The 27,084-nt window shown below is 38.5% G+C and overlaps 1 protein-coding gene across 1 annotated transcript; it reads left to right on the top strand.

The window, feature by feature from the left end:
- The first annotated feature begins 194 nt into the window (after positions 1–194).
- On the top strand, positions 195–11,888 carry MMGT1 (membrane magnesium transporter 1). Its single transcript, XM_032757700.2, has 4 exons — positions 195–586; positions 2,941–2,993; positions 6,512–6,615; positions 8,831–11,888. Exons 1-4 carry the CDS (start codon positions 508–510, stop codon positions 8,988–8,990), a joined length of 396 nt encoding a protein of 131 aa, XP_032613591.1. The 5' UTR covers positions 195–507; the 3' UTR covers positions 8,991–11,888.
- Positions 11,889–27,084: the final 15,196 nt, after the last annotated feature.

The raw sequence follows: 27,084 nt of genomic DNA, 5'->3' as shown, positions 1-27,084 counted from the left end.
CCTTGGCTACCCCCACCCACCCACCGGCCCCGCCCCTCGGCTACACCCACCCTCCTGCAGGCCCCGCCCGTCTGCCCACCCCGCCCCTCGCCCCCACAGTTCTCTACGCAGGCCCCCGTCCCTCTGCCCCACCCTGTTCTCGCCACTGGCCCCGCCCCCCTCTCGCGGCCCGCGCTTATTTGCCGGCGCCGTTCCTCTTCGCTTCCTCATTGCTCCCGCTTTCGCCTCTTCGTTTACGACTCCGTTGGGCTCCGCCCCTCCCAGAGAGGCCTCCATAGCGCAGGTTCGTGGGTTCTCGCGGACCTTTTTCTGTGTAGCGTTCTCCTTCTTCCCGGCATTCCTGTTTCCGTTTTCTCACAGCCCTCTGACTTTTCCACCACTGAGACACTTCGCGCTCAGGACTTCAGTGACGTCATCTTTTTGCGGCGCGCGGACACCCGCCGGTGGAAGAAAAAACAGCTCCGCCGCCCTTCGCTTCTTTTGCTGGGCTGCTGCTCCTTCGGCATCATGGCGCCGTCGCTGTGGAAGGGGCTGGTGGGCATCGGTCTCTTTGCCCTAGCCCACGCAGCCTTTTCCGCTGCGCAGCGTAAGTGCCTGGGGCACGGGGACCGCTTCGGTGTGGAACCCTAGGGGCGGTGTGTGGGCGCACTTCTAAGGGACCATCGGACCGAATGTCAGATTAGTGGTCCTTTGAGACCTTACAGTTTGGGGTGACTAAGAAAATCAGTGCAGGAGATCCCAGTGGAAGGTTCGGAGTTTGAATTTGGAGAGAGTGTGGCACCTGAAATTGCAGGAAGGTTGGAAGGAGGTGTCTGGGAGAGGGTTCAGAATAGGAGTCTCCAGGAATCCAGGACAAGTGATGTCAGATCCAGCATGGGGCAGATCAGGCACAGTTGTGAGATTGAGGACTCTGGTTGCTCATGGTCCCACGACAACCAAGTGGACAACATCTTGGGCACTCTTGGGCTGTCCAGGCAGAGACTGAGTAGTTAAGTGACCGATTGCCTCAGGGAGGCACTGTGGTACAGGAGAAAGAGCACTGGACTGGGAGTCTAAAGGACTGGTTGTTAAAAACTTGCATTACCGCTACATCTGTGTGACCTTGGGCAAAAGATTTGTGCTACATTGCGTTATGAAATTCAGTTTTGGGTCGCTGGTTGAAATTGCGCTGTGGTTAGGTGCTAGAGATACAGTGATGCCCTGAGCCAGTTCAAAGTCTAAAGGAAAACAAGTGGATCAAGAAGTAGTTACAATAAAGTGATATGCTAAAAGTATATAAGGATGCATGGAAGCAGGGACAGTCATATTTTAGGGGAACTGGGAGGTTAAGGAAAGTATCCTAGATCCTTGCTGCTTACGGTGTGGTCAACAGACCAGCATCATGAGCACCACCTGGCAGGTAATTAGAAGACACTCAGGCCAGACCTGTTCAATCAGAATCTGGGTTTTAATAAGATCCCAGGGTGATTTGTATGCGCATTAATTTGAGAAACACTGTCCTAGAAGAGTTTAGGATACTCTGCAGTACTGTGTCATTTTCTACAGTAAGCTTTAAGTGTAGAATTCTATGATTGTGGGGCGAGAAGGGCCCTTGGAGTTCACTGAAGTCCAACCCCTTCATTTTACAGATGAGGAAATTCCTGGTTAAAGGTAGTGTTAGAAGCAGGCGAGGCTTCATGCAAACTAGCAAGCTAGCTAGGAATTGAACCAGATAGAAGTTTAGTCAAAATCGATTTTTGGTATTGGTTTGATGTTTCTTTTACACTTGTCTTTATGACAAACCTGTAGGTTAAAACTTAAGAAATGTCTCTAAACACATTCTCCTTCAAGAGTCAATACACATACACTCAAAAACAGTTTGAATTATTTAATCCAAAGTACGTTATTAAATAGGGATTGTCCTAGGTTCGTCTAGAATTAAGATTTTTGTATTTTATGTTTTGGGTGATGAGAATGCCTTGTTTATTTGCCACTGCAGTGAGACCTCTTTATATATAATGCTCATGTTAGGGATAGAATAATATGTAATTTTAAGACTAGGTGTGTCATGTCAGACTGTGTAACAGCAGATAGCACAATGTGGCACTGTGGCATGCTCATCTTTGCTGTAATGAACTTTGTTATAGTAGGGCACCAGTCATTTACTGTATCTTGTTTAATCCTCACCTCACATTATTCTCATTTTACTGTTGTGGAAATTCAGGTGACGAAAAAAAATAGATACTGTATTTCTTTGATTCTAAGACACCCCCATTTTAACACTCTGAACTTGAGATATGTATTATGATCACTGAGGGCTTCTTTAATTAAATGAAATTATAGTAAATTGAAGAGCTGGCACTGATTTAGGCTTACCAGTTTCCAAATCCTGATCCTTTTCTTTTATCCCTTGCTGCCTCCTGAGGTTAAGGCAGCAGCAGCGGAATTATAATTAACTAGTAGGGGCAGAAATTGATTTCATGGAATTCCTGTTCCACCACTGCCCCAATGTGTCCTCTCAGGAGAACCATTTCCATACCAGTATTATTTTGTCCATACTGTGTGGTGGTGGTGCTATTTCAGAGTTGAGATTTTCTGTAGACTATACTTTTTAAATAATTGTGATTTCTTTGGCGAGTTAGTGAAAGTAACAGTTTTGAGAAGTTTCTAGTATTTCTATAATAATGAAAGAAAAATTATACTAAGGTATTTCTGCCTTATACTTGCTCACTTGTCACTCTTACCCATTTTATAAGGTGACAAAGCAGGTCATGATGAAAATAAAATAGTTGACTAAGATAGGGCTGACTACCTTAGAAGATAGAAGGTTTTGAGGAATCCAGGATTAGCATTACTTTATGTAGCATATAAGTCAGCCACTTCTTTGGTATATTGATTTGCTTCATTTTAAGAAAGAAAAATGAACTACAATTTCCTTAATGATATGCTTCTGGTTTATAGATCGTTCTTATATGCGATTAACAGAAAAAGAAGATGAATCACTGCCAATAGATGTAAGTTGGTCATTTATATTCCGTTACATATATGTTTAAAATTAGCCACATAGCTTATAAAAATTTTTTTTACTGGTTTTTCGTAAAATTTTCCAGACATGAAATAAAATCTGATCTCCACTTTTCTTTTCTTTTCTCTTTTGAGATGGAGTCTCACTCTGTCACCCAGGCTGGAGTGCAGTGGCATGATCTCAGCTCACTGCAAGCTCCGCCTCCCAGGTTCACGCCATTCTCCTGCCACAGCCACCCGAGTAGCTGGGACTACAGGTGCCCACCACCATGCCCGGCTAATTTTTTGTATTTTTAGTAGAGACAGGGTTTCACCGTGTTAGCCAGGATGGTCTCGATCTCCTGACCTCGTGATCCGCCCACCTCGGCCTCCCAAAGTGCTGGGATTACAGGCGTGAGCCACCACGCCTGGCCTGTGATCTCCACTTTTCATCACTCATAAAGCTCAAAGATTTGGAAAGGTTTCTCTATTTGGTTTCTAGAGCTATAGTCGAAATAGTCTTTCTCGAAGATGCTCTGCCCATAGTATGGGATGGACTTAAAAAGTTGAGTATTTAGCTTTATTTCTTAGAAAAGTTCATTTTTATGTAAAGGAAATAAAGCCAACAGTACATTGTTTAGGGACATACATAGGTGGTGAAATGAAAGTGGTTTTAGTTTTTTTTCTTTTTTTTTGAGACGGTGTTTTGCTCTTGTTGCCCAGGCTGGAGTGCAGTGACGCGATTTGGGCTCGTTGCAGCCTCTGCCTCCCAGGTTCAAGCAATTCTCCTTCCTCAGCCTCCCAAATAGCTGGGATTATAGGCGCCCACCACCATGCCCGGCTAATTTTTTGTATTTTTAGTAGAGACGGGGTTTCCCCATGTTGGCTAGGCTAGTCTTGAACTCCTGACCTCAGGTGATCTATCCGCCTCAGCCTCCCAAGTGCTGGGATTACAGGTGTAAGCCACAGTGCCCGACCAGGAAAGTGTTTTTTAAAACTAAAATGATAAGTATTCCAGCATCACTCACAATTTTTATCTTACTAAACTTGAAATTACACAAGTAGTAAGTTCTTTGTAACAGAGTCAAACAGTAAAAACTAAAACTGACCCTACACAATTATAAAAACACCAACAACAGAAAAACTGGCCCCATTCCTTGGCAGTTCCACTTCTACTCCCAACAGTTTGGAGTATAGCAGTAGTTCAGTCTTCTTCCAGTACACAAACAACATTATGTGTAGTTTTACCTAATCCAAACACGTATTATTTTTTCTTTAAAAAGTTATACATGTGTATATATGTATAGTTTTATAATTAACTTTTTTATTAACAACTTCAATCTTATTTTCATGACAGCTCATATAGATTCTTGTTAAAAGTGCCTGTGACTGTGTTGTATAAAACAAGTCTTCTGGCCAGGCACGGTGGCTCATGCCTGTAATCCCAGCACTTTGGAAGGCCAAGGCAGGCAGATCACGAGGTCAGGAGATCAAGACCATCCTGGCTGACACAGTGAAACTCCGTCTCTACTAAAAACACAAAAAATTAGCCGGGCATGGTGGTGGGCGCCTTAATCCCAGATACGCGGGAGGCTGAGGCAGGAGAATCACTTGAACCCGGGAGGCAAAGGTTGCAGTGAGCCGAGATCATGCCACTGCACTCCAACCTGGGTGACAGAGCGAGACTCCCATCTCAAAAACAAAAACCAAGTGTTCTTGGTAGACTGGTGGTGGGAATGTAAATTGGTATCGTGTATGATGTTAGATTTTAATTTAAACAGGAAAATAGATTGTGGCTAATTTTGACTTTGTAATTAAATATATGATTGATGAGGCTATTAACTCCTATCACCTTTTTTTTTGTGGTAGATACACACACACCCACACACATTTATGTCTATTTTAAAGAACTTTTTTCTATAATCTGAACATGCCCATAATCCCATGTCGGTTAAAATAAAACATTCTGCGTTTTTGCTTGCTCAACCTCTTTGGAAAGCAGTTGATACTACTCAATAAAATTGAACATGTGCATACTCTACACTCAGTGTTTCCATGTATGAACTGGGCGACATGCATATGAACATTCATGTTGATTGTGAAAGTAACAGGAAACAACCCACATATCCAATAACAACAGCAGAATGGATAAATTGTGGTATTTTCATATCATGAAATACAAAGCACAGTGAAAATTGGCCGAGCGTGGTGGCTCATGCCTGTAATCCCAGCACTTTGGAAGGCTGAGGCAGGCGGATCACCTGAGGTCAGAGTTTGAAACCAGCCTGGCCGACATGGTGAAACCCCATCTCTACTAAAAATATAAAAATTGGTTGGGTGCAGTGACGGGCACCTGTAATCCTAGCCACTTGGGGGCTGAGGCACGAGAATCGCTTGAACCTGGGAGACCGAGGTTGCAGTGAGCCGAGATTGCACCACTGCACTCCAGCCTGGGTGACAGAGCAAGACTCCATCTCAAAAAAAAAGAAAAACACACACACACACACACACACACACACACACACACACGCAATGACATGATGTTGAGCAAGGAAAGCTAGACACAAAAGAATACATTTGAGTCCATTTAAATAAAGTTTAGTATGGGCAAAAGTAAGGCATATATGTTTTAGAGATTCATATATATTTAATAGCTGGTAAAATTATCAAGAAAAACAAGAAACTGAGTAATATACAATTCAGGACAATAGTTAACTTTGAGAGGGAAGGTAAAGGATATAATCTGAGAGGGACATGTGGAACTTGAAAGGTACTAGGAATGATCTGTTTCTTAAGCTGGGTGGTGGGTATATGGTCTTTTAATTGCTTTATACTGTGTACATATGCTTTCTGCACTCTATGATATGTAACAATAATACTGGCTGGGCGTGGTGGCTCACGCCTGTAATCCCAGCACTTTGGGAGGCCGTGGCAGGCAGATCACCTGAGGTCAGGAGTTCGAGACCAGCCTGACCAACATGGAGAAACCCCGTCTCTACTAAAAATACAAAATTAGCCTGGCATGGTGGCGCATGCCTGTAATCTACTCAGGAGGCTGAGAAAGGAGAATTGCTTGAACCCGGGACGTGGAGGTTGCAGTGAGCTGAGATTGCACCATTGCACTCCAGCCTGGATAACAAGAAGGAAACTCCGTTTCAAAAACAAAAAGCAAAAAACAACAAAAACAAAAACAATAATACCTTAAAAATTCTTAGTTGCTCTTGGAAGCAGGTAATATTTGATCATTGAGTTCTGAGTGGCTCAGTACCATTCAGTACTCAGTGATTTTGCTTATTTGAACATGTCACTAGATTTATTTATTGAAGCATCAGAGGTATTTTTGCAGCCAAGCCACAGAATTTATAGATTGTATTGCGTCTGAATCCCAGTCATTTCAAGTGAGCATTGTCTCCCTGATGGTGGCCCTGAGAGGACTACCTGTTAGAGGCAATAAAGAGGTAGAGAGAAAATTGTAAATGTTTATAATAATGTTTGTGTTATTTAGTAATCTCAATCTTTATACTCACAGATAGTTCTTCAGACACTTCTGGCCTTTGCAGTTACCTGTTACGGTATAGTTCATATTGCGGGAGAGTTTAAAGACATGGATGCCACTTCAGAACTGAAAAATAAGTAAGTCTTTCTCTTTTCATAGGCATCGCATTTCGTACAGGTTTGCTGTATTCACATAATTTTTAAAAGTACATTTTCTGGTACATAAAAGTTGGTTTTGTTTCTGCATTTTGATTACGCAGTTTGTATGAATAATGAGGTAAAAACATTGAGGCGGTATTTGATACTGTAAGAAAATGGAAGATGAATGCCAGATTGTTCACAGTAGAATCAAAAAAATGTGTTGCTTAAAATTATTGGTTGGTTGTATGGATGAAAATAGATATGTAGAAAAATAATGCCTCAGAATTTTTAACCTTTCTCCCTCCATTCCTTCCTTGCTCCCTTCCTTCCCCCCTCCCTTCTCCCTTTCTCTCCTTCCATCCCTCTCTTCCTACCATCCTCTTTCTATCCTCTTGTCCCAGCTTAGTCTTTGGAAGAGTAAGTGGTTTTCGGTTTCCCCTCCCACTTGAACCTAGTCTGTGAGATAAGCTCTGCTCCCGGGCCCTTTTCTACTACTGGATTGAAAGTATATTTGTTATTCTGCTTTCTTTTTTTCTCCTGGACTACTTGTAAGCTATTTTCATGAGCTGTGTTTGCTTTTATTTTTCATATTTTTACTTTCCTAAAATCATCCTTTAGCTTTGTTCAGTTCCATCTCTGGACTTTACCCACCTTCTTGATCCTGGACATGATATCACTTTACAATATTTTCTTAGAAGGAGTCACAGTAAACATTTATGTGTTAGAGGAAAGTCATATCCCCCTTTTACTTTTAGTTCATTATGTACATTTTATTTATTTTTATTTCTTTCTTTATGGAGAAAGAAATAAAGTCTCTGTCAACCAGGCTGGAGTGCATTGGCGTGATTTTGGCTCACTGCAACCTCTGCCTCCTAAGTTCAAGTGATTCTCCTGCCTCAGCCTCCTGAGTAGCTGGGATTACAGGCACCTGCTGCCATGCCCGGCTAATTTTTGTATTTTTGGTAGAGACGGGGTTTCACCATGTTGGCCAGGATGGTCTCGAACTCCTGACCTCAAGTGATCCACCCGCCTTGGGTTCCCAAAGTTCTGGGATTACAGGTGTGAGCCACCATGCCCCGCCCAATATGTACATTTTAAGGAGTTACATATCAGGCCTCCTTTTTTGTATGGGGGTATGCTTGGATGTTTAGGTGGGCTGACTGAGATTTGAGTTTTTATCAAAGGAACAGTTCTTCTATCCTTTCCAGGAAAATAATATTGAAAAACAAAAACCATAAAGGCCACACACCAAGGTGTTTGTGAACTCTTTTAGACTACATATCTCTCACTGGAAAAGTAGAAAGGATACTTTACTGTCATCACTGCTTGTTCTTACAAAGAGTCTACCAAGAATCACAGGCAAGGGACCAGGAAGGAAAGAAGTAAAATGATGTCATTAAGTAGGTGGTAGAAAAATATGTGTTTGGACAATAGCAGGTACAGAGGTCCAAAAGGAATTTTTTGTTGTACTTGAAAGATTCTTGGAAAACAGATCTGTGAAACGATCATATGGCTCGAATAATGAGGGCCAAATGAGAATAATCAAAGCTGTAATCTATGTGCTGCTTTTTTAAAAAGACTATTCGGCATGCGTTACTGTTAGATTTACAGGGGGAGATTAATAGTTGAGCTAGTATTTGTGTTGTTATTCATAGGCATTCTGGAAGGAATGGCTGAATAAAAAAAATATATTAGAAGCCGGGCATCGTGGCTCATACCTATAATCTCAGCTCTTTGGGAGGCTGAGGTAGGAGAATTGCTTGATCCCAGGAGTCTGAGACCACCTGGGCAACATTGGGAGACCCTGTCTCTACAAAAAATAGTAATAAAAGAAAGCCATGTGTGGTGGTACGCAGCTGTAGTGCCAGCACTTGGGGGGCTGAGATGAGAGGGTTGCTTGAGTCCAGGAGTTTGAGGCTGCAGTGAGCTATGATTGTGCTACTGCACTCCAGCTTGGGCAACAGAATGAGACCCTATCTCTATTTTTTTTTAAAAGAAGAAATTTGAGAGCTTTATGCTGCTTTTCCAGGTTTCTTATTTTCTTTAGGAAAAGAGATACAGTATGATTATTATTTATAGTCTGATTTCATGTATTAATACTTTTTTAAAAATATAACCCATAGTAAATTGATAATTCATTAGAAGCCTACTTATTTTCAAGTAGGGTTTTATAAAGGTTTGTCTAAAATTGATGCTTCTTTCTTCTTTCAAGGACATTTGATACGTTAAGGAATCACCCATCCTTTTATGTATTTAATCATCGTGGTCGAGTACTTTTCCGGCCTTCGGATACAACAAATTCTTCAAACCAAGATGCATTGTCCTCTAACACATCATTGAAGTTACGAAAACTCGAATCGCTGCGTCGTTAAGATTTTTACAAATTATAATAATAGGACAGGACACAGAGCTGGAATATTGGAGTTTGGGGTATAAAACACTCCTCCCTGCCCCCCATTAGTATTTATATTGATCTTTCAGACCTACTTTAGAAAAAAACCATGGCCCTTGTTTATATACTGTTAATCCAATCATTAATGCAGTGTAAGTTATATGTGAAATGAGTCTTTGGTATTTCATATAGGAATTATTTTTTTTCATTTAAAACAAATCCACATCTTTTGTAAAAGCCACTGTTTTGAACACATTTCCTTGAAAAATGTTGGTGGTTTTTGTGATTATTTATTTTTTTAGATTTCTTTTCTTTTGCACTACAATTTTTGGAATCCTTTTGGACATACTGTGTGACTGCTGCATTTTGCAGCATGAATTATGGTAAAATGGTCTTCAATTCTTAACAAATGGACTTCCCTAATGAGACCAAAATGGTGATTTAACAGTTTTTCTTGTGTCCCCTAAAAAGTGGCTCTGCTTCAGAAGTACTTGCCAGTTTTTAATTTATTTGGGACTTTTCACCCTACCCTGCTCCCATATACCTTCTACCATCAGCCGTCTTGTTTCATCATTTCTCTGAGATTCTGTGTGCAGTGAGGAATTTTTGTGTCAGAAATTCTTTGTCAGAACAAATTAACAAGCTCAACTTGCTGTAAAGCTACTTGTGTTCTCTTCATTTGTCTGTAAAAATTTCCCTAATTGATTATATAGTGTAAGAATAGTTGAAGACCTTTTGCGATTTCATTATCATGCCTATGCAGAAGAAAATCATTGAGGAAAATTGTCATTAGTCAGTTTAACTGATGCAAACTCTATTTCATACTAAACTAGTGAATAAGTGAAATAAAGGAAACTCGTCATTAATCTAAAGACAGAGTTCAAAGGAATTGCGCCAAATATATTCTCAGTATTTGGAACTAATGTTTTTAAGGTTTTTAGAAAAATCAAGTCATTTAAGAAATTGTTTTGTAGTTTCTGATTTATAGCAGGCTTCAAGTTTTCCATCTTCACTGTATGTTGCTGAAAGTGAGGATGAGGATACAGAGTTGATATTTTTAGAAACAGTAATTTTACTTTTAAGGAAATTGGCTAGCTCTTTGAGCTAGAGAGCTGTAGGAAGCTCAACATTTCTTTGTAGAGAACGTTGCTTTTTTTGGATTGTACAGGTATAAAAACATTGCTTTTGTTGAATTGTATAGGTGTAAAAAGGGAATAACTGTATGCAGGTTTGAAAAGGAAATGTGCCTAATTTAGGCATGAGTCATAAGATGCCATTGTACTTGTAGGCATTTTATTTCCCATTAGAAACGAACATCAGCTCTTCTCTTCTGACTGGTAACACATAGCCCCAAAGCATGAGATTATTTTTCATTGGGTTTTTATTGTTGTTTAGTTTTGGTTTGTTACGCCAGCCCAGTCTGTCTGTGGAACACTGACTCTGCTCTCTAATGAGAACAAAGTTCGAAATCTGCTGATAACCTAAAATAATTTAGAAATAAATTAAAAATGTGAAATCAGGGGTTAGAGTGATGATGATAAAATAGCATGCAAGAAACAAGCTCCTTCCATCAGACTTGGCTACTGTTTTCTTCTGGTATGATTTGGTTTGGAAGAGCCTCTTGTTTCCTTCTCTTTGGGGTGTATCTTCCTTTCTTAATATGTTTGTAACATTATTGAGATATAATTCACATACCTTACAGTTCACCCATTTTAAGGGTACAATTCAGTGGTTTTTAGTGTATTCACAAAGTTGTGTAACCGTGACCACAGTCAATTTTAGAACATTTCATTACCCCAAAAAGAAACCCTGTACCCTTGAACAGTCACCTCTCATTTTCTCCCAGTGCCCACCCCGTCCCCGAGCCCCAGGCAACCACTAATCTGTTTCTCTCTGTAGATTTGCTTATTCTGGTCATTTCATATAAATGAAATTCTACAATATTTGGTCTTTTGGGACTGGCTTCCCAAATGTGGTTTTCTATATGGAGTGAGAAAATTCTTCTCATCTTGAGAACTCTTATTGCTGTGAAAGGGAGTGGTTGGTAAAATCAATAGATTTCAGGCAGGAGGGCCAGATACCTAACAGGTTTTTCTCTGTGAATCTTATGCTGAATAGTTTTTCCTCATAACCAAGCATTTATGATATATTACTTATAATACTGTGGCTAGTCTCTAGAATGGATGTTGAAATCTGCCTCCTCAGTCGGGAAGAGTCCTGCTAAAAATCAGGCCAAATGACTTGGCAAATAATTGACAAAGTGGTTTTCAGGTGTGTCTATCTTTGCTAGCAGCTTGTATACCTCAGGCCAGGTGAGCTCCCCAAATTTCTTTTTTCATTTACTCCAGTGAGTTTCTGCTGTCTTTTTCAAGTATGTACCATAGGACTTAAAGATGATTTGGATGCGTTGTAACACTGCTAAATGTACTAAGTACAGAATTTTATTTACAGTACTATGAGATAGTCAATTATTGCCTAGGGTAGTTCAAAAATATGATGTGAGCTAGTTAAGCCTTTACTTGACTGATTTCAGTGATATTCAGAAGTGTGTACCAATCAAGGCTCTTTAAAATACGGAACGACTCACTTAATAACCAGGGAACCAGCCAAATACTATGCAGCCGCAGAATATGCATATCAATGAATTGGAGATGATTATTCTCTGTAACTCCCTAATGATTGTTTTCTAAGCACTGTGGCTTCTCAGTGGCTTGACAGCATCTTCCTGGTTGTATGTGGCCTGTTTACATGATGTATTGAATAATATTGTTTGTTGTGAGCATCAATGCCTGTAACACCAAACTAAACACATGTTTTTGGGATATGTTTCCAGTCTTTAAATGACCTTGCCTTGTCCAATAAATAAATGATTGTCTCACTCTGTTTTTGGTAGTGTTTTTTGGGCTTTTTTTTTTTTACTTTTAGTCTCATTTCTTCTGCTTTTCTGTCCCCAGAAAAATATAAGAGCTAATTTTATGACTGTATTTTTCTACTGTGATGCTGTTTTACTAAATTCAATGGATAATTTAATTGTACATGTAAAATCTTACTGCAGTTTTATCTTTTTAATAGTCAAAATAGAATGTATAATCTTGATGATGTTTATAAATCACCAGATGCCCTTTGGGGTGTAAAATGGGTTCTTGAGCAGCAGTGTCTAATGATTCCATCACAAATTTATTATAAAGCCAAACTCCCATTAAAAATGTCACTTTATACTTAATAGGAAATCATTATGATTAAAGCATCAAGGGAGCAAATATAAAGTTTAGTGAAAATCCAAGGGGAAGTTCTAAATTGCAAAACTTGGCACTTATCTACAGTATTTTGAAAAATAACACCACCGGTATTCAAACCTACCTAGGAATATCTCAAAATAACCTGCTAATTAAGTGTTCTTAGAAAGGAGAGTGGGGGCAAGAAAGATAATATATGCACATGGCAAAAAGATCAGATGGTACAGAAAGGTATAAAAACTTGGCCCCTTCCCTCCTACTCTAATACTTCTCTCCAAAAGTAACCAGTTTCAAGTGTCTTGTATGTTCTCACAGGAAAACAAGTTTTTATTTTTTATCAGCAAATTTGTACTTTAAAAAATTTCACATTAATGGAATCAGACTATATATACTCTTCTGTACCTTGCTTTTTTTGCTACCTGTGTTTTATGAGCTCTTTCTGTATCAGTATATATAAAAATACCTCATTATTTTTAGTGGCTGTGCGGTATTCTAATGTTTGAATGTGTTACAAATGTTCAAACACTGATAGGCTCTTTAGGTTGTTTCCAATATTAAATCACATTGTGGTGAATATACTTGTACATATAATGAGTTTTTATTCTACAGCATTCCTAGCAATACAATTGCTGGATCAGAGGGTATTTTTTATTTTCAGTTCAGTAGTTAGTGCCAAATTGTCCTCTAGAAATCTTTGCCCAGTATGCTTCCACATATAATGTATGAGAATGATTATTTACCAAACCCATGCCAATACTGGGTATTAAACTTTTGAAATCTGATCATGTGAAAGTGAATAAATGGTATCTTGCATTTTAATGAAGTTCTAATGCATTTTAATGAAGGTCTAGTACATTTTAATGAAGGAGATGGAACACATTTTCATGTTTATTGATTACTGATATTTCCTGTGAAATGTGTAGTCATGTTCTGTTTTCTATTAGGTGATATGTGTTTTATTGATTTGTATGAGCTTTTTGTAAGCTAAGAAAATTGGTCCATTGTCATGTTTAATAATATTTTCCTAAGTTTTATTTATGTAGTTAAACTTAGTCTTTACAGCTTCTGAGATTTTGCCTTGCTTAGAAAGGCCACCTTTGCATTTAAGAATAAATTTACTGTATTTTTCCAATATTTTAAAGGTTTTTTTTTCAACTTTTTAATCTTTGATTCATTTGGAATTTGTCTAGGTAGTAGGAGTGAGGAGAGGATTCAACATTTTCCTCTCAAATAGCAATCTATTCTAACCCCATTTATTAACTTTTTCAACACTGATTGGAAAAACCATCATCCTCATTCATATACCAAATTTCCATATGTCTGGTTAGATATGCTTCTGGGTTCTGTAGTCTGTTGCAAAAAATACGACGAGTCTTTTAATTATTTTAAATTGTTATACATTTTCGTCTTGGGTATTGCTAGTCCATACCTCATTTTTAGGAATTTTTTCTAGTTACTGCATGTTTATTTTTTTCATATCATTTTGTCCAAATCTAAAATTATATTTTCCCTGAAATTTAATTTTGAAAAATTTCCAATCTACAGAAAATATGAAAGAATAGTAGGATGGACACCAGTATACTTTTCATTTAGGTTCACCATTTTTAACATTTTACCACTGTCGCTTTTGCTCTCTCCAAATGTGCTTTTCTTCCCTTCCTGATTCATTCGAGCTAAGTTGCAAACTTCATCATCACACTTCAGGACATAAATATGTCAGGATGCCTTTCCTGCAAGAGTGACGAGTTTCTCCCATTTAACCACAATTCCATTATCACAGGTAAAAACTGGATCAACCACCCAACGTTTCATATTCATATTTCCCCATGTATCCCCTAAATAGCTTTTATAGCTGTCCCCACCAACGTTCACAAATTACATTATTAGTGTGTCTCCATAGTCTCTTTTCAAGTCTCTCTACCTCTTTTTTAAACTGGTATTTTCTCTAGACAAACTTTATTTTTTAGAACTGTTTTAGATTTATGGAGAAAATGAGAAGATAGTACAGAGAATTCCCACATACCCCATACTCAATTTCCTCTATTAACATGTTAGCATGAGGCATTTGACACAATGAGCCAATGTCAATACGTTATTATTAGTAGTAGTAGTATTGGTATTACTGGAGTGCAATGGCGTGATCTCGGCTCACTGCAACCTCAGCCTCCCAGGTTCAAGCAATTCTCCTGCCTCAGCCTCCCGACTAGCTGGGAGTACAGGCATGCAGCACCACGCCTGGCTAATTTTGTATTTTTAGTAGAGACTGGGTTTCTCTGTGTTGGTCAGGTTGGTCTCAAACTCCTGACCTCAGGTGATCCACCCGTCTTGGCCTCCCAAAGTGCTGGGATTACAGACGTGAGCCAACGTGCCTGGCCTAATACATTATTATTAACTAAAGTCCATACTTTATTCAGATTTCCTTTTTTTTTTTTTTTTTTTTTTTTTTGAGATGGAGTCTCTCTGTTGCCCAGGCTGGAGTGCAGTGGCGCGATCTCTGCTCACTGCAAGCTCTGCCTCCTGGGTTCACGCCATCCTCCTGCCTCAGCCTCCCGAGTAGCTGGGACTACAGGTACCCACCACCATGCCCGGCTAATTTTTTGTATTTTTAGTAGAGACGGGGTTTCACCGTGTTAGCCGGGATGTTCTTGATTTCCTCACCTCGTGATCCGCCTGCCTCAGCCTCCCAAAGGGCTGGAATTATAGGTGTGAGCCACCGCGTCCAGCCCCTTTGGTTTTACCTAGTATCCTTTTTGTGTTCTAGGATTCCATCAAGAGGACCACATTACGTTTAGTCATCATGTCTTGGCTCCTCTTGGCTGTGACAGTTTCTTAGACTTTCCTTGTTTTTGATGATCTTGATAGTTTTCAGGAGCGCTGGTCAGGTATTTTGTAGAATCTTCCTCTACTGGGATTTGTTTGATGATTCTTCGGTTATTAAACTGGAATTGTGTGTGTTTTTGGAGGAAGACCACTAAGGTAAAGTGCTATTCTTATCACATCATATCAAGGACACATTTATACTGCTGATGTTAATCTTGATCACCTGGCTGAGGTAGTGTTTGTCAGGTTTCCCCACTGTAAAGTACTGTTTTTTCCCCTTTCCATACTGTACTTTTTGGAAGGAAGTCACTCTGCACAGCCCACACATAAGGAGTGATATGTTATGCTCCACCTCCTTGAGGACAGAGTATCTACATAACTTATTTGGAATTCTTCTGCATGGGAGATATGCGTCTTCTCCCCCATTTACATTTATTTTTATGAGTTTGGACTCATACCTTGCTTTATCCTTTAATACTATATCTTGTTGAAATTGTTCCAGTTTCAGACATTGGTAGCTTTTTCAGCAAACTCCTGTGTCCCTTTGACATATTCCCATCATTGTCATTGTGGGTTTTCTGTTTTTTTTTTTTTTTTTTTTTTTGAGTACTTATTTCCTGGCACTACAAAGATGTTCTGGGCTTGTGTTGTATATTTCCTTCCACAGTCCTGGAATCAGCCATTTCTCCAAGGAGCCTGGTTCCTTTCATTGAAGAATGATATTACAAACCAAGATCTGGCCACTAGGTTCGCTCATTGCTGCTGACATTTCATTGCCTCTAGGCCTTTTCAGCAGACAGATCAAGGAAATATATGTGTGCATACTAACCTGTGCATTTATGCCTAAGTGTAAATATGTAACATCTGTATTTCTATTAAATGAAACATGAGTTGATACTGATGTTCAATCCATTACCACATAGATCATTCTAACCTCTTCTCTTTGCATATCTGTGAACCTCCACTGCAACTGAGAAACCCGACTCCTACCATCAGCTCTCTTCTTGCTTTAATTGTTTAATTCCAGTATACCTATAAACTGGCTTCAGAATTGTTAACCCTTTCCCCTACAAGTAACAACTTTATCAACTAGAGCACAGTGATTATGTAGCTTTGTTGGTTGTTCATTTGTTGCCATTAGTTTCACAGGCTACTCATTTTGAAAGTTACTTAGGTCAGGACCTTTTCCCTCACCTCCTTTGGTGAGATTGTTTCATAAATTTGTGATAAACTTAGATTGTTTTGTCACATTCTAGGTTCCATTTTGATATTCTCCTGACCTCCCAAATGGTTTTTAAAAATGTGTGTACATTAAGGTTCACTTTTTGTTTCTGGAAGTTCAGTGGGTTTTGATGGATTCATAATGTTATGTATCCACAATTGTATTATCACATAGAATAGTTTCACAGCCATAAGAATCCCTGTGCTTCACATATTTATCCCTCCCTCCCCTTCTGCTGAGCCTCTGTTAACTACTGATCTTTTTAGTGTCTCTATAGTTTTGCCTTTTCCAGAATGTCACGTGGTTGGAATCATGCAGTATGTAGTCTTTTTAGACTGGCTTCTTTCACTTAGCAATATGCATTCAGGGTTCCTCCATTTCTCTCAGAAGTTTGATAATTCATTTCTTCTTATCTCTGAATAATAGTTTTATTGTATGGGTGTTCCCACACTTTGTTTATCCATTCACCTATTGAAGGACATCTTGGTTGCTGCCAGTCTTTGCTGGTTATGAATAAATCTTCCATAAACATTCACATGCAGGTTTTTGTGTGGACATGATTTTTCAAATTGGTTGGGTGTAAATACCGAGGAGCAGAATTGCTGGGTCATATGATAAGATTATGTTCAGCTTTATAAGAAATTGCCAAGCTGAATGTGGTGGCTCATGCCTATAATCCCAGTACCTTGAAAGGCCAAGACGGGCGATCACTTGAGCCCAGAAATTCGAGACCAGCCTGGGCAATGTGGTGAAACCCCGTTTCTACACAAAATACAAAAAAAATTAGCCAGTCATGGTGGTGCATGTCTGTAGTCCCAGCTACTCAGGAGACAGAAGTGGGAGGATTGCTTGAGCCCAGGAGTTCCAGGCTGCAGTGACCCGTGTTGGCATCACTGCATTCCAGCCTGGATAGTAGAGTGAGAGACCCTGTCTCAAAAAATAAAATAAAATAAATAAAAAATAAAAAAATTGCCAAACTGCCATCCAAAGTGGCTGTACCATTTTGCATTCCTATCAGCAATGGATGAGAGTTCATGTTGCTCCATGTCTTTGCCAGCAATTGGTATTGTCAGTTTTTGAATTTTAGTTATTAACAGGTGTGTAGTGCTATTTCTTTGTTTTAATTTGCAGTTCTTTAACAACAAATGATGTTAAGCATCTTATGTGCTTATCTGCCATCTCCATTTCTCCTGTGATGAGGTATCTGTTCAGGTCTTTTGCCCATTTTAAAATTGGTTTGTTTGCTTAATTGTTGAGTTGTAAGACTTCTTTGTATATTTTGAATACAATCCTTTACAGATGTGGGTTTTGCAAATATTTTCTCCCGGTCAATGGCTTCTCTTTTCATTCTCATAACAGTGTCCATCACAGATAAATTTTAATTGTAGTGAAGTTCAACTTATCAAGTTTCTCTTTCATGGATCATGCTTTTGGTGTTGAATTTAAAAGTTCACTTTCAAACCTAAGCTCATCTAGATATTCTCCTATATTTCCATTCAAAGGTTTTGTAGGTTTTCATTTTACATTTAGATCTATAATCCATTTAAAGTTAATTTTTGCAAAAGGTATAAATAAGATCTGTGTCTAGGTTCCTTTTTTTTTTTCATATGGACATCCACTTGTCCTAGCACCATTTGTTGAGAAGACTATGCTTTCTTCATTGCTTTGCTTTTGTTCCTTTGTCAAAAACCAATTGACTGCATATGTGTGGATCTATTTCTGGGCTGTCTACTTTGTTCCCTTGGTTGATGTGTCTGTTGCCAGTCCCACAGTGTCTTGATCATTGTACCTTTATACTATGTCTTGAAATTCAGTAGTATGAGTACTCCAAGTTTGTTGTTATTTTTCAATATCGTGTTGGCTATTCAGGGTCTTTCCTGTTTCCTTAGAAGCTTTATAATCTGTTTGTCAATATCTCTAAGATAGTTTGCTGGGATTGGGATGTTGATTGCCTTGAATCTATAGATCACTCTGGGAAGGACTGAGAATAATATTGCATCTTCCAGTTTGTGAAGGTGGAATAGCTTTCCATTTATATAGACCTTGTAGTTTTCCACATGTAGATCCTGTACATATTTTGTTTGGATTATACATATTTCATTATTTTGGCCAGGCATGGTGGCTCACGCCTGTAATCCCAGCACTTGGGAGGCCAAGGTGGGTGGATCACCTGAGGTTAGGAGTTCAAGACCAGCCTGGCCAACATGGTGAAAACCTATTTCTACTAAAAATACAAAAAAAAATTAGCTAGGTGTGGTGGGGGGGCACATGTAATCCCAGCTACTTGGGAGGCTGAGGCAGGAGAATCGCTTGAACCCGGGAGGTGGAGGTTACAGTGAGCCGAGATCATGCCATTGCACTCCAGCCCGGGCAACAAGAGCGAAACTCCATCTCATATTTCATTATTTTGGTGCTCTTGTGAATGACATTGCCTTTAAATTTCAAATTCCAATTATTGGAATTCAGGGAAGTAATCCAATTTGTATATTAACCTTGTATCCTACTCCTTGTTATCATTTTTAAAATTCAGGAATGGATCTTGAATTTTGTCAAGTGCATTTTTGGAATATATTGAAATAACCATATATATTTTTTCTTTTACATATTAAAATGGCAAATTACAAGAATAGATTTTCAAATGTTGACCCATCTTTGCATTCATCAGATGAAGTAAGTACTCATTAAAAATAACAGCTTGCTAGGATTTTGGTTTTTAAATTTCCCTTAATGTTAGTTCTGCTTTTATGATAATTTCTTTAAACCACAGATTCATTAAAAGGAGGAGAATTCTGCTACAAGTTAGGCTTATTTTTTTCCTGATTGTTAAAGGGTACTGACCTTTTGCTCTGCCATAATTTATATGCCTTTCTTTTTGTAGTCAAATGCATTAACTATACAGAGCATATGTATAAGATGAAACTTAATAAAAGGGGCATACCATCAAATGTAAGATGAGAGTATTATCAATGCCATCGCAGTAAACTTTTCTGTTTAGCACTTTTTGTATCCTGTTGAAGAAATATTTTTCTATTTTGAAATCTTAAATTCTTCTATAATTTCTTCTAAAGTCTTATTAATTTTTTCTTTCACACTGAAGTACTTAATCCATTTGAAATTGCTTTTTAAAAAATATGATATATATAAGAAAGAAATCCAACGGCATTATTTTTCACATATATTGCCAGTTGTCCCAGTGCTGTCCACTACTACATGATCTATTCTTTCCTCCAATCATGTTCAATGATACCTCTGAAATGTGTCAAATTTCTACATATTCAGAGGACTCTTTCTGGGCTCTGCTATTCTATTTTCATTGTTCAATTCATGTACCTCTGCATTCATATCACACTGTCATTATTATTAAAGGTTAATAATGTCTTGAAAACAGCAAGGCATTTCCCCCTAATTTGTTCTTCTTCACGTTTATCTTGACTGTTCTTGAGAATTTACTTTTCCATATACATTTTACTTATTTATTTATTTATTTATTTATTTATTTATTTATTTATTTATTGAGACAGAATCTCTGTCGCCCAGTCTGGAATGCAGTGGCGCGATCTCGGCTCACTACAACCTCTGTCACCTGGGTTCAAGCGATTCTCCTGCCTCAGCCTCCCAAGTAACTGGGATTACAGGCGCCTGCCACCGTGTCTGGCTAATTTTTGATGTTTTAGTAGAGATGGGGTTTCACTATATTGGCCAGGCTGGTCTTGAACTCCTGACTTCGTGATCCACCCGCCTCGGCCTCCCAAAGCGCTGGTATTACAGGCGTGAGCCACCACGCCTGGCCTTATTTATTTATGTATTTATTTAGACAGAGTCTTGCTCTGTCACCCAGGCTGGAGAGCAGTGGTGCAATCTCAGCTCACTGCAACCTCCGCCTCCCAGGTTCAAGTGATTCTCGTGTCTCAGCCTCCCGAGTTGTTGGGACTACAGGCACGCACCACCATGCCCTGCTAATTTTTGTATTTTTAATAAAGATAGAGTTTCACCATGTTGGCCAGGCTGGTCTCAAACTCCAGACCTCAGGTGATCCGCCCACCTCGGCCTCCCAAAGTGCTGGGATTATAGGTGTGAGCCACTGCACCCAGCCCATATACATTTTAGAATCAGCTTGTCAAGTTCCATGAAAAGAATGTGTTGGGATCTTTGTCATTTTAGTGAATTTATACGTTAATCTGGAGAGGGGGATGGACATTGAGTCCTCCTATCCATAGTGTAGCCCCCCTTTTAAGTTTTCTCTGATGTCTTCCAGTAAATTTTTATAATTATCTGCATATTGGTTGGTATACCTCCTTATATTCATTTTATATATATACATTCACATACTTCATATATATAGTCCATATGTATTCCATATATATGATATATATTTCTACATATATATCTTTATATGCTTATTCCTTATATAGTTTTGCTAATGTTATCTTAAAAAGTTACATTTCCTAAGTTTCTTGGTACTCTTATATAGAAACACAGTTAATTTTTATATTCTGATTTTATATCTAGCCACCTTGTTAAGTTCTTCGTCTATAGACTACTTTGAGCTTTTAGTTTAGACAAATAATTTATCTCAGGATGCAAGCTAGGAATTATCATAATGCAGTGTTGAATAGAAGTGGCACTAATGGGCATCCTTGTCTTGTTCTTGATTTTACAAAGAATATTTTTAATTTTTAATCACTAGCAATAATGCACACTGTAGATTTTTGGTAGATTCACTTAATGCTTTTACTTTTGTCCTTTATGAAACTATTGTGTTTCATTGCATGTATTTTCTACATTGATTTATTTTTCTCCAGCTTTATTAAGGTATAATTGACAAATAAAACTTGTATATTTTTACTGTGTACAACATGAGGTTTTGATATATGTATATATCATTAAATGATTAAATCAAGCAAATTAATGTACCCATCACGTCATATACTTATTGTTTTGTGGTGAGAACATTTAAAGTATACTCTCTTAGCAACTTTCAAGTATACAATCTATTGTTATTAACTATAGTCACCATGCTATACAATAAGTTTCCAGAACTTATTTGCTTTTGTTGTCTGTGCTTTTGGGGTCTTATCCAAAAAAGTATTGCCCAGAACAATGCTAAGAAACTTTTCCTCTATGTTTTCTTGTAAGAGTTTTACAATTTCAGGTCTTATGTTTAAGTCTTTAATCCACGTTGAGTTGATTTTTGTATATATTGAGAGATCAGCGTCCAATTTCATTCTTTCAGATTCAAATTCAAATGCATACATGACATCTCCACTTGCTTGTCCAAGAAACATTTAAAATTCAACCCATTCCATGTGTTTAAACTGAACTAAACTGTCTCTCCCAAAAAACCTTCTCTACATACAGCACTTGCCAACTCAGTTAATGACACCATACAGTGATGTACTGGTAAAACTGTAACAATTGTCTGTCCATAGGTGTGTGTAGGGTGGTAGGGTAGAGAAGCCCTTGTTTGTAGTGTTTGCAGATTACTATGTTGTGTAAATTAATTCTGACTTGGCTAATGTCGAGCTATCAACATGCGGATATTGAACACTGAGTCAGGAAGAGTTGGGCACAATCTGCTTTTGCAAGCTGTGTGCTGGCTCCTAAACACTCCTGGCCCTACTATTTACCCAGTGGTTCAGGCAAAAAACCTTACAATCACTGTCATTTCTCTTTTATTCTTCTCTCACATTCAATCTCTTAGCAACTCCAGGCAACTTTATGTCTAATATAATCCTCAAACATCACCATTTCTCTCCACCCCTCTAGTCGACTCTGCCATGATCAATCACTGGGTGACTATGCTATCTCCATGTTTCCCATTCTTGCCCCCATCAACACATACTCTCTAACCCTGCAGCCAGGTCAGCATGTTGGCACATAAATCACATCATACCATGTGCCTCCTGAAAACCTGTCCTCAACTCTCCTAAGTACTCAGAACAGATCCTGAACTCCTGGCTCTGGTCTGCACGGCCTGCCCTCCATCACCCTCTCCTAAAGTGGGTCCCATCCATCTCCTCCTGACTCTCTGCCTCTGTCCTTCACCTCGTAGTGCTCGGTCCATCCCCACTCCAGTCCCTACCCTTGGCCTCACCACAACCTGGAACTCTCTCTCTGCCTCTGCACAGGCAGTTCTGCTTCTTCCTTCAACCCTGCCCAAGGGCACCTCCTCAGAAGGCCCTGTCCAACCAGCTACAGCCCCTGGGGCTCCCTCTGCTGCTGTCTCCCACAGGCCTGTGGACTGCTTCCACACCACCAGCCCAGCGCTGTTTCTTTCATTTGCTCATTGTACATGTACTGTCTGACTGCCCCATGAGGATGTGAGCTCCACAAGGGGAGGGAACATTGCTCTCTGGGCTGTTTGCTACTGATTCCCAGCTCCTAGCACGCTGCCTGCCACAAATGATGAATAAATGAAAGAAGTGTCAGACCTGGAGTGAAAAGAAAGTCACTTTTCTGGAAACGAAGGATGAGGAAGATCATACACTAAAAGAGATTTTTGGTGATGGAGTGCGTATAGAACTTTCAGCACTAATGGCCACCTCTATTTTCTCAGAATATATTTGATGTAGAGAGGAGGCAGGTCAAGGTGTATCCAAGTTGTCTGGCTTCCAGTTTAGAAAAGGACACAAAATTATATGCAAGTTTCAGAAATCATGACATCATGTGAGACTTTCAGCTCATCAACTTGTAAAAGGCAAAAAGGCAATGTTAAATGAAGAGTATCTTGGCCGGGCATGGTGATTCACACCTGTAATCTCCACACTTTGGGAGGCCGAGGTGGGAGGATCACTTGAGCCCAGGAGTTCAAGACCAGCCTGAGCAACATGGTGAAACCCCATCTCTACAAAAATACAAAAATTAGCTGGGGGTGGTGGCACATGCCTGTAGTCCCAGCTACTAGGGAGGCTGAGGCAGGAGGACTGCTTGAGCATAGAAGGTTAAGGCTGCAGTGAGCCATGACCATGAGCATGCCACTGCACTCCAGCCTGGGCGACAGAGCAAGACCCTGTCTCAAAATAAATAAATTAATTAATTAATTAATAAAAAGAGTACCAGGAATTTATGAATGTTCATTAGTTGTATAGTTTTACTCGATTTCTCTATGTATGGATAGTGCCAGGAAGTTAAGAGGTAGTTTTGTTGTATTATTTTTTATGAGCTCAATTTTTCAGGTCTGAGATTTCTGTCTGGTTTATCATTTTACTTTATGAAATAATAATTTCCTAGAAAGTACAGAGTACAGTGACGTCCCTGTGGGGGTGAAGAAATACACCTGCCTTGCAGCTCAACCATTTAATTTGCAAGTTTCAGAAATCATGACATCATGTGAGACTTTTTATGTGAAACCACTTAATTTGGTTTCCAGATGCTACTGTCATTTGTGATGTCCATGAGGAGAAGATGGAAGTGGTCAAACTCCACCTGATGATTCCTTGTCAAAATCTGCTCCACCAGAGGTTATAAACACGGTAGGATATGGTATTCTACCCAACTAACTGAATTATCTGTTTAATGAATTAACTAGTCTCAGCAAATATGGGCTGATTCAGAAAGCTGGTAGTAGTGTGCACTTTTCGGTCTTATGTGCGCTTGCACCCTCAATTATCTCTGTATTTGCTGGAGGGTATCATTCCATGAGAGTTCATTTTTCATTAAATGTTTAAATTGTGGGAAAAAATACATGGCATACGACCTACCATCTTAACCATTTTTAAGTGTGCAGTTCAATAGTGTTAAGTATATTAACATTGTTGTGAAACAGATCTCCAGAACTTTTTCATCTTGCAATCATCTGAAATAAATTCTCATGGAATGGAGTAAAGTCAGAGTCCAGGTATATTTGATGTGATTATTAGCCATTTGAGTATGACTCCTATGAAGTGCATATTCAGCTTTTCCCCCCAAATTTTATTGGGATGTTTGTTTTTTAGAAATGCATTTGTAGTTCTGGATATATTCTGGATTCCACTCATTTGTTGCCAGATCTATATGCATATATGTGTGTAATTAATATATATTTTTATATATAACCTATACTATATACTGCACAATGTATAATCTACAAACATGCTTTGGTTTTTTAGTCTGTTAATAGTGTCTTTGAGGAACGGAAGTTTTCCATTTAATTATGTCTAATTAAACAGTTCATTCTTTATGGTTAGTGCTTGTTTATCCTCATTAAAAACATCTTTGCCTATTCTATAGTTGTGAAGACAATATCTTAAGTGTTTACTAGATTGTCTATCCATCTTTAATAAAGTTTTGTGGAGTGGGAAGAGGTAAGAGTCAAGGTTTGTATTTTCCCTGCATTTATCAAGTGCATTTATTAAAAGCACTGTCCTTTCCGCAATGATTTACAGCTGTTCTGTATTTTGTATTTCCAGATTGTTTCTGGCCTCTGTGTCCTCTTCCCTTGGTGTATTTGCCTGTCATTGCTCCAATACCACACTGTTTTAATTACTCTACCTTTATAGTAAATTTCATATATAGTAGTGCGAATCTACTAACTTAGTTCTTTTTCTTAAAAAAACTGACTTTCCTTTGGCTTAAAAAAACTTGTTTTCTCCAAATCTTCAATTTGCATATACTTAAAAAATGATCTGCTTGTCAATTTTCAGAAAAGCTTTTGTTAACATGGTGGAATTTTAAATATGATTGCTATGATCATTCTGAGAGACTTGACAATAATGTCTGTTAATAATGTCTTCCGGCCAGGCGCGGTGGCTCATGCCTGTATTCCCAGCACTTTGGGAGGCCGAGGCAGGCGGATCACTTGAGGTCAGGAGCTCGAGACCAGTATGGCTAACATAGTGAAACCCCGTCTCTACTAAAAATAGAAAAATTAGCCAGGCGTCATGGCAGGTGCCTGTAATCCCAGCTATTCGGGAGGCTAAAGCAGGAAAATCTCTTGAACTCGGGAGGTGGAGGTCGCAGTGAGCAGAGACTGTGCCACTCCACTCTAGCCTACTCTTCCAATGCATGGAAAGAATATTTTTCTCCATTTACTGCAGTCTTGAATTTCTCTGAGTGATGTTTTATAATTTTTGTGTAGTACTCTAGCACATCTTGATTAGATTTATTCCTAAATATTTGATGTTTTTGAAACTGTTTTTAATGGCATTTGAAATCTCATATTCTAATTATTTGTTGCTATTAATTACACAGAAATGCCATTGGTTTTTATTATATCCAATAGGTTGACTAAATTTGCTTATTGACCATAATGATTTTATTCTTCTGCATTTTCTATGTACAGAACAATGTCATCTGTGAATGGCATGTAAATCACATCATGGCATGTCACTCCTGAAAACCCATCCTTAACTCTCCTAAGCAGTCAGAACCGACTGTGAACCAGCTTTGGTCTGCGAGGTTATTTCTTTCCAAATTTTAAACGTATTATATTTTCCTGATGCTACAGCACTTTTTAGAACCTCCAGTAAATTGTTGAATGGATAGTGGACATCTTTGTCTTGTTTTTAAACTCAGGGAGAAAATACTGATACGTCACTATGAAGTATGGCATTTACTATTTTTTTGTACATATGCTAACCAGAATGGGAAAGTTGCCCTTTTTTCTAAGTTGGTGATAGTTTTTATCATGAATGGACTTTAAACATTGACCGTGTATGAAAATGATCATGTGGTGTTTCCCTTGGTTTTTGTTGTTGTTGTTGTTAATATGGTGCATTACATTTATTGATTTTCAAATGTTAAATCAATGTTGCCTTTCTACAATATACTCCACCATGGCTGATGTATGTCCTTTTTAAGTACTATTGCATTTTATTTGCTCACGTTTAGTTTGAATTTTTTGTGTCTTAAGTTCAGGGGTGATCTTGGCTTGTATTTTGGCTTCATCTTGTAGTTTTTCTTTCTTCTAAAGTCCTTGTCAGATGTTGTTATCAGTTTTGTATCAATCTTCTAAAATCCTTTGCTTTGTCCTCATTTTTCCTAATAAGGGTTAATACAGATTTGTTTATACATCTATTTGAATATATAATAAATATATAAATATATAATATACTTATATACTAATACATAAGTATAAGTATACATATATATTTATATAAGTATACATACTTATATATTAAACATATATTATGTATAATATAATATATAATATATATAATTTAAAATATAATGTATAATAAGGGTTAATACAGATTAGTTTATACATGTATTTTTCCTAATAAGGGTTAATACAGATTGGCTTATACATCTTTAAATAAGTAATAATATTTTTATCTATTTTTGGTTGATGACAGCTGCTTATTCCACAAGCATTCTGATTGACTTGGTTATACCATCTTTCTTCTGTTTTACTTAGTGTACATTAAAATTAGGTTTCTTTTCCTGAGAACAGAGTGTTTGTTGAGACTTGGTAAATCTTGGCTCATGATTAAAAGTGAAATTAATGATTCAAAGTCTTGGTTGTATACACATATGCAGACTGTTTGCCATTTTGTGATTGTTAGATTTTTGTCGTGAATGGAGTATGTTCACTGATGTTTTTCAGGAAACAATGACCGATAAAACAGAGAAGGTGGCTGTAGATCCTGAAACCGTGTTTAAACGTCCCAGGGAATGTGACAGTCCTTCGTATCAGAAAAGGCAGAAGATGGCCCTGTTGGCAAGGAAACAAGGAGCAGGAGACAGTCTTACTGCAGGCTCTGCCATGTCCAAAGGAAAGAGTAAGTAAGCCTGTCCTCACCTGCTCTTCATGCTGTATCCAGTGCAGTCGGCCTCCTGCCTCATCCCCTCCAGAGAAACTGTCCTTGACAAGGTCAACA

Source organism: Hylobates moloch, unplaced genomic scaffold, assembly GCF_009828535.3.
Source record: "Hylobates moloch isolate HMO894 unplaced genomic scaffold, HMol_V3 SCAFFOLD_7, whole genome shotgun sequence".
NCBI classification, from domain to species: Eukaryota; Metazoa; Chordata; class Mammalia; order Primates; family Hylobatidae; genus Hylobates; species Hylobates moloch.
This window is presented reverse-complemented; position numbering and strand designations above follow the sequence as displayed.